At 30.9% G+C, this 9,623-nt stretch overlaps 1 protein-coding gene across 1 annotated transcript; it reads left to right on the forward strand.

Annotated features, from left to right (window-relative positions):
- The first annotated feature begins 2,779 nt into the window (after positions 1–2,779).
- Positions 2,780–4,600, forward strand: LOC145066035 (UDP-glucuronate 4-epimerase 1-like). Its single transcript, XM_079013187.1, has one exon. The coding sequence runs from the start codon at positions 3,073–3,075 to the stop codon at positions 4,402–4,404; it is 1,332 nt and encodes a 443-aa protein (XP_078869313.1). The 5' UTR covers positions 2,780–3,072; the 3' UTR covers positions 4,405–4,600.
- The last annotated feature ends 5,023 nt before the right edge of the window (positions 4,601–9,623 follow it).

Consider the following 9,623-nt stretch of genomic DNA (forward strand, 5'->3'; position numbering starts at 1 on the left):
TGAGTTTATGCTTTCGATGTCTTTGTGACTTTGTTTTAATTTCTACATGGATTCCATCATTTCAATCAACTTATTTTTCACAACTTTATTTCACCTAAAATTACCTTTTAAACCTTCTTATTTCCACATCTACAATTGTGAAACAAATTCACAATCATCTCATCTCGATTTTTTTCATCAGGCTCAAACTATGAACCCATGGATGTTATGCGATATATTCTTCATTATGATTGGTTTCAACCTCAATCATACCTCTAGTATCTTATTTCTAGTTCGTATTTGCATTCTTCCATTTTGAAGAACCTAATTCTTGTTCTTATTTGCATTTTGTATTTTATTTCATGGACCCGCTTCTTGTTCGCTTGTGCATCTGGTGTTCCATTTTGAAGAACCCCTTTTTACATACACACACACAAACACAAACACTGTTGAATTTGAGTGGATTAATATTGCCTTATGTTCTTGAGTTTTGAAATCAATAAGAGCATCTCCATCCCTACATTTTTAAATTTACATTGACCATTTGTTTGTTCAGCGAAAAATGTATGTTGACCGGACACTCACCGGAGATGTCAAAATCATCGTAACCCGGTTGAATTTGTAGTAGTTAGTCAAAATGATATTTTATGGATGTAATAATAAATTTTAATAGTATATATATATATATATATATATATATATATATATATATATATATATATATATATATATATATATATATATATATATATATATATAGTGAATATGACTTATTGAGGTAATTAACTTTTCGGTATGTTTACATTTGGGTAACTATCTTTTTTTTGTGCACATGTAGGTAATAAACTTGTTGGAAGTGTTCACATATGATCATTATGACCTGCTATAGCAGGTTAAATCCTAGATGTAAATGCTTTCAACAAGTTCGTTACTTAGATGTGTACAAAAAAAAATAGTTGCCCAAATACGAACAAAACCAAAAGTAAAAATTAAATTACACGAATGGTCCCTGTGGTTTGGAGGAATTTGTGTTTTTGGTCCCTAACTTATTTTTCTAACTTGGATGGTCCCTACTGTTTATTTTTGTTGCGCGTTTGGTCCCTGTCTTACCTAAAAAGATTATTATGCCCTTATTAATTTATTTTTTAATTAATTTTCTTATTTATGTATTTTTATTTTTTACATATTTAAAAAAAATTAATAGACCACACATATTTGTGTCTCCTCGGATGATCCTTACGGTTTATTTTTTAATTAGTTTAATTTTTTTAACTCGGATGGTCCCTACTGTTTAATTTTGTTACGCTTTTTCTTACCTAAAAAGACTATTGTGCCATTATTAATTTTTTTTAATTAATTTTCTTGTTTATGTACTTATGCTTTATATATTTAAGAAAAATTAGTAGACCCCACATATCTGTATCTCCTCACCATCCCATCTTTCATCTTTCTCAACTTCTATTTATTTTCCATCTGTAATGATATCGACGTCTTCATCATCACTTCTTTTTTCGGTCCTTCAACTCCGTCGAATCAACACCACAATCCACTAAAGATGAAGAGACAGTAGGTTATGGTGTTAGTTCGCCAGAGTTGAAGTACCAAAAAAAAGAAGGATGATGAAGACGTCGATGTTACTAAAGATAGAAAAGAAATAGAAGATGGGGAGGATGAGAAATGAGATGGTGACCGGTAAGACCCAAATTAAATTTATCAAATGTGGTTTCAGGTTTACGGTGAAGAGATACATATATGTGGGGTATATTAATTTTTTATAAAAAATAAATACATAAATAAGAAAATTAATTAAAAAAAATAATAATAAGGGGAAAATAGTATTTTTAGGTAACACAGAGATAAAACACGTAACAAAAATAAACAGTATGGATCATCCGAGGAGATACAAATATGTGTGGTCTATTAATTTTTTTTAAATATGTAAAAAATAAAAATACATAAATAAGAAAATTAATTAAAAAATAAACTAATAAAGGCACAATAGTCTTTTTAGGTAAGACGGGGACCAAACGCGTAACAAAAATAAACAGTAAGGACCATTCAAGTTAAAAAAATAAGTTAGGGACCAAAAACACAAATTCCTCCAAACCACAGCGACCATTCGTGTAATTTAATTTTTACTTTTCGTTTTGTTCGTATTTGGGTAACTATTTTTTTTGTACACATCTAGGTAACAAACTTGTTGAAAGCTTTCACATCTAGGATTTAACCTGCTATAGCAGGTCATAATGGTCATATGTGAATATTTCCAACAAATTTGTTACCTAGATATATATAAAAAAAATGATAGTTACCCAGATGTGAACATACCGAAAAATTAATTACCTTAATAAGTCATATATATATATATATATATATATATATATATATATATATATATATATATATATATATATATATATATATATATATATATATATATACTAACCTTCATAATCCATGTAACCAATATTGTGTATTCAATTGGTAACCATTTATTTGTTCTTTAGCACATCAATACCAAAAATGGTATTTCCAGTATACTAAAAATGTCATCATCAACAACTTTTCTTGTTATTAGAAATAACTCACCAAATAAATATGCAGTTACACATGTGGACATAAATTTACGTTCCCTAAATGAAAAGAAAAATTATTTTGGGGATAAAAACAACAAAAACATAAATAGAGGGACGTCATGATAACACACCTTTTGACAAAAATCCAAATCAGTCCCTCTGAATCTAATTGCTCCACCAGAAAAGCTCTCTCTCTCTCTCTCTCTCTCTCTCTCTCTCTCTCTCTCGTCCTTTAACGCGTTCACGCGTAAATGGGTGGCGACTATATAACCTCCGTCGTCTCCTCCATCTCCTTCAGCAGGTGCAGACGAAAACTTTCTTGCCTGTTCCCTGCATCTGTTTCTAGACCCTGTTCTTCGTTTTTAGGGAAATAACCAAATAGGAAATAGAACAATATCCAGTTTGTTTTCTTTCAAATTCGTTCCGACAAAAACGAATTACAGCTTGTATAATTACGGATATATCTGAAATTCAATCCAGAGATTATCTCTTTATAGATACCCAATCGATTATAAAGATGCCGCAATTGGATGAACAACTGTTTCCATCAACCCCAGGTAAAATTAAGATCGAGCGTGCCCATCATCATTACACGATGAACAGAGCGGTTCACCGGTGTTTCACCTCTACCAGCACGATATTTCTCTGGGCTTTGTTTTTGGTAGCTCTAATGGCGTCGTATATGAGCATCCAAAGCTTCGTTGATTCCGGTAGCAGGTACCTCCACCACACAACGTCGCGAGGTCACGGTGGCATTGGTGGTCTCCTTTGGGAGAAACAAATCCGTTCATCTGCTCAGATCCGTCGTTCTAATGGTATATCCGTTCTCGTTACCGGCGCAGCCGGTTTCGTCGGAACACACGTCTCCCTGGCGTTGAAGAAACGCGGCGACGGCGTTGTTGGTGTTGATAACTTCAACGACTATTACGACCCATCGTTGAAAAAGGCACGACGTGGTCTTCTAGATTCACACAACGTCTTCGTCGTGGAGGGTGATATCAACGACCGGCAACTTTTAGCGAAACTCTTCGACGTGGTGGCGTTTACCCACGTCATGCACTTGGCTGCGCAGGCCGGAGTCAGATACGCCATGGAAAACCCACACTCATACGTCCACAGCAACGTCGCCGGCCTGGTTACGCTTCTTGAACAATGCAAGTCAGCCGACCCACAACCCGCCGTCGTATGGGCCAGCTCCAGCTCCGTCTACGGGTTAAACGATAAGTCGCCATTTTCCGAATCCGACCGGACCGACCAACCGGCGTCTCTCTACGCCGCCACAAAAAAAGCCGGTGAAGCGATTACACATACATACAACCATATTTACGGGTTATCAATCACCGGACTGAGGTTTTTCACTGTTTATGGCCCGTGGGGACGACCAGACATGGCATATTTCTCTTTCACCCGGAATATTCTACAGGGGAAACCGATAACTGTCTACAGAGGAAAAAATCGGGTCGATTTGGCCCGGGATTTTACATATATTGATGATATTGTGAAAGGTTGTGTGGCGTCGTTGGATACATCTGGTAAGAGTACCGGGTCGGGTGGGAAGAAGAGAGGAGCAGCGCCGTACCGGATATTTAATCTTGGAAACACGTCGCCGGTGACGGTGCCGACGTTGGTGAGTATACTGGAGAAGAATTTGAAGAAGAAGGCGAAGAAGTACGTGTTGGAGATGCCTGGAAACGGCGACGTTCCGTTCACACATGCAAATATCAGTTTGGCCCGAAGGAAACTCGGGTATAAACCGACAACCGATTTGCCAACCGGGTTGAGAAAATTTGTTAAATGGTATTTATCGTATTATGGCTACGATCAAGGAAAGCCTGTAAATTTTAAATAGCTTTTATTATCTTTGAAATTAGAATATTTTGTCAATTATTTTTCCTTTTTATTAGCTTTTTAGGGAAAAGAAAGAAAAGAGAGATATTTGTTTTATTTTCAACAAAGGTGAAAGAGAAATCTTATCCTGGTTAAATTTTGTTTTTTCTTTGTATCTTATAATTAATGAAGTATGAAATGGTGTTTTTCATCTTTAATTTTCTAGTTAATTTGATATTTATTTTTTGAACATCGATTAATTTTTTGAGATGTATTATGAAATTATCGTATATTTGTTCTGAAATTATTTTATGAACTGTCTTACAATAAAGAAACAGTATTTATTATTATTTTTCTGTAAATATTTAACCTACAAATAAAGCATTTTATAAAAATATAACATTGTAAATTAGTTGCAAAATTAACGGTTTTATATTGTTATTGGTTTAAAGATGCTTATCTGATACTAAGACTTTTGATATTTTAATGATTATCTATTTATCTCTTTATTATTTTAATGATTATATATTTTCATTATTATATTTAGAAGCCTATAATTTATTATCTAATATGCATGTGGACACAAGAGTGACAAGTTTTAAAGAAAATTCTTAGATGATTTGTACACAATAATTTTCCTTCATACATAACAATTAGAGCTTTAAAATATTGTATTGTACAACTTTATAATACATATATTGTTGTGTATGGCAAAAAACTATTATGTACGAATCACTTCCCTAACAACTAGTATTTGAGTTCGTTTTGGCTTGTACGATTTTTTCTTACACATTAAGAATGAGAAACATTAGATCATCATAACTTTTTGCATTGTCATTAATATAAAATAATTAGAAAAACTACTAAGATATGGAGAGTAACCTATATGATATTAATTGATCTCACGCAATAGTGAGCAATAACACTTCGACATGATTCAAATTTTTTTGTAAAAGCCTTGGAAAAAATGATTGAAATATTTTAAAAAGATGAGTTTTCAGACAAAAAAAAAATCCGTAAGCAAATAAAAAAATCAATTAACGTTTAAGTGAAAATGTAATAAAATAATATTAATAAAACAAAAACTAAAGTAAAAAGCACCAAATTTAAAAGAAAGTAAGCATAGGTTGGCTTTATAAAAAAGAAAAAAGTGTAGAAATCATTTTATAAATTAGATTATTAATGAATAAAGAAGAAGAATATAAGAGCCTTCTCCGGAACTATAAATTTAATCCGAAAGTTGGAATTTAACATTTAACGGCATAGGCACATTATAATAAACCAATCATCTTTAATTTATTCGTGTGTGTAAAATAGTATAACCCATGTAATGAAAAAGGGGATGAAACAAGTTTAAATACTTGTATACAGAAAAAGGGATTGTATAATGTGCATTAAAAACTATACTTTTAGCTCCAGTTATCATTTTGTATATATTTATAGTTTATTTAATAACTGTAGTATCCAAATTTGAGCAATTCTCTAAAGTCTGAGTTCTGAACAACAGTCCATTTTACTAATAAAAACCTTTCTATCGTATAAAGTTAACAAATAAGTTAGTGATGCTACAGAAACAATTATTTGTGGGGACTAATCTGGTAAGAATAAGAAGCGGGAGGGGTAGGTGTGTGCATTTATTAAAGTTTACAACAGAGACAGCAAAAAGATAAACTGCATTATTAAAGGTTGTACGTTTTAGGGAAATTGCAAATTAGTCCAATATAGTTCTCTTATATTGCGAATTGACCACTATAGTAATAAAGTTCTTATTTTGTCCACCGTAAGCCGACCGGCTTCGCTATACGCTTTCATGACAGTGATGTGGCGACGAGCTGGAGAATGACACCACCGTGCATGCCACCATGGGGTGGCGTTGTGTTGAGTTGTAGACACGAATGTGGCCTTATGTGTTTCGCATCATCGTCCTTCTATAAATGTTTTGTTTATCTACAACAATTGTGGTCTGTGTTGGGAGTTACTAATTCAAAATATTAATCTAATTGTTTAAATTGTTATGATTAACCTAACCATTTATCTAGTTTACTGAGGCACTATTAATGCTAAGTAACTACCTACCTTAAGGCATTCAATATGAATTAATACGATATTTCAGACATTTTCTTTGCATTTCTGTCGATAATACTTCACTTAATAATAAAAACTAAACAAATACAAGGAACCAAGAAAGTATCCGTAAAACCTTAAACTCATCGGAATCGTATGTGATTTTTAATTTTGGTGTTAAATAGGATGAAAAGTATTTTCGAAGTAGTTTTAATTTTGGTGTTTTGTCAAATTAAGATGTAAATAGTTTTGAAGTAGTGTTAATTTTATGCTTAGATAGTAAATTAAGATGAAATGTAGCTAACAAAAATGTAACTAGTACTAAAATTGGATGCATAATAACACTAACTAGTCATCTGTTTTTCTCCTCTTAGATATTCGTATGGGAATTTTATTTTTTCCTCATCCATCAATACTTGTTTTTTCCAACACCTTCTTTTCACAGATGCTCATTTAAATTTGTTTGATTTGACATTGACCTATTGTCCATATATCATATCCAAGTGTACCGATGTGTGGATATTCGATTGAAAAAGACAAGTACGCAATAACTTATTAGGTAATATATTTTTCGATTTGTATACATTTGATCATTGAGTTCTTTTTCCGTTCATATTTACCACTTCAACTTGTTAAATTGCACACATTCAAATGTTCTTATAACTGGTTACTCTAGGTTACCTGGAAAAAATAACTTTATAGGGTAATATATTTCTCAATTTATATATATTTAATCCTTAATATTTTTCATTTCAAAATAAGTCATTTTTTGTTTTTATACTCATTCAGTACTTATGAATGATTTATATAAGGTTTTTTTTTTCTCACGACATCTTATGTGGGACAAACATTGATGAGGTGTTTGAGACTGTTGATGTTTATATACATCACGATCTCGATTGCTTGATTGTGTAGATCTTGTTGTTTGACTTAGGTTTTGTGTTATGAACATCGTAACTTCTTCATATGCTATTAGATTTTAACGATTTTTATATTTACGTGTTCATTTTTTGAGTCTACTACAACTTCGTTAAAATTACTTCCGTTAAAATTTAATATATTTTTACTTACGATTATATAAAAAAAATCTATATATGCATTCATAAAAAAATATGGATATAAAGATCGTTAGTAAAAAACATTACTTTTTAACAGAAGTAATCTAAACGAAAGTTGTAGTAGACTAAAATATGAACACATGGATATAAATATCGTTAAAATCCAAGATCGTATGAAGAAGTTATGACGTTCAGAACACATGACCTAAACAACCAAGTAGTCGAGATCGTGATGAACATAAGGATCAAAAGCTCCAAACACTTCATTAATAATTGTCTCACGTAAGATTTTGTTTGAAAAAAAATCCCTTAAAAAATCATTCATAAGTACTAAATGAGTACAAAAACAATAATCACTTATTTTGCAACAAAAAAATATTAATGACTAAATGTGTACAAAAATATTAAGGATTATATGTGTACAAAATGAAAAAAAATATATTACCCTATTAAGTCAATTTACCGACTAACCTAGAGTAGCCGGTCATAAATACTGAATGTGTACAGTTTAACAGTTGAAGGGTAAATGGGACGAAAAAAAAATCAATGACCAAATATATATAAATCGAAAAATATATTACATTTTAAAGTCATTATCCCGAAAATATATGATAAAAACACCCCTACCTCATGGTGCCATATCATGTCCTAAATAGATCATTAATTAGCTTAAAAATGTCTGTTAAAGTTATGTATGATAAAACAAGTTTGAAGCGAAAGCCGAATAGGTGGAAAATATCTATCAAAATTTGTTAAAGTGAAGCAAGTTTGCTTTGCACTTAACCAAAAAAAATAAAAATAAATAAATAAATAAATAATCACACATAAATATGGATTAAAAGCGGGATAAAATTTAAGCCTAGTTATTGTAAGCTAGAGAACGACACATATTTTATATTCAAATTCTATAAACCGCAATCTGAATAAAATTGATTCAAATTTGAGCTTATATAGCTCAATAATATTTCAAATTATGTTTTTATCGTATGTTAATGTTATATGTGATCAAGTATTAACCTCTTTTCTCGAGCATAGAAGGGGCAAAAATGTGAAATGTCGAACCTACAAAGTAGAAGGACCAGATTGACAATTAGAAAAATCATAAGTGGCTAATAGTAATATTGTAATGGTAATTAACTAATTATACAGAACCCATTGGATGTTTCCAGGCTGTATGGGGTAAGTTTGAATATGTAATCAAGTCCAGGGACAGCGTGGTGTTGCAGTGACAGCCTGGAATCGGTAGTGGCCGCTAGATTTTGTTTTCAAGAGGATGAGTGGTTGTTTTTGGAATTATATTACAGTTGTACGCGTCCGTAGTCCGTACCTGATTGAATCTTCAGAATTATTTATTATTTATGTCGGTAAATTATAGTACTATGTCAAATTCAAGTGTAGGAAAATGACTTGGAGTAATCTGTTTGTATTTAGAAATTTAACACCTTTTTTTTTCATTTTATAAATTTTTCTATTCAATTAAATGATAGACATGTAACATTAAATGAATATAAATCTTTCTATCTAATTAAATGATAACATGTGTCATTTTAATATATTTGGATATCATTAAATGAATATTAAATGTGATACATGTTATTATTTAATTAAGTAAAAATATTTATAAGAGCAAAAAATAGAAAAATATTTAATTTTTCATTTGTATTGGGTTCAATTCTAACTAAATCCAACGGTATTACGTGATGCATTTTTTAAAGACGAATGTTTAAATCTGGACATAATTGAAATTAGCTGTTAGTTTAGGAATATATTATATACTTATATGTGTCGGTTGAAAAAAAGTTTATCTATTTGTTTTTTTTATATAGATAATTGATGAATAAACTTGTTAAAATGTTAAATACTATATATAATTGATGAATAAACTTACTAAAAATGTTAAATATTAAGGCGTATATATGACATCTACGTGGTAAATAAAAACATGAAAATAATTTTGGAAGATAATTATTTATTTGTTTTGTTTCTGTTTATACAATTTTTTTTGTAAATAATTCAACATCGAACTAGTTACAAGTGTTCATTGTCATTTACGACGAACATTGAATTTTTTATTTTGATAAACAAATTATTATCGTTTGTGAATTCCCTAATAGTAGCA

This window comes from Lactuca serriola, chromosome 8, assembly GCF_051521515.1.
Source record: "Lactuca serriola cultivar US96UC23 chromosome 8, Lser_US96UC23_V15, whole genome shotgun sequence".
Classification (NCBI taxonomy): domain Eukaryota; kingdom Viridiplantae; phylum Streptophyta; class Magnoliopsida; order Asterales; family Asteraceae; genus Lactuca; species Lactuca serriola.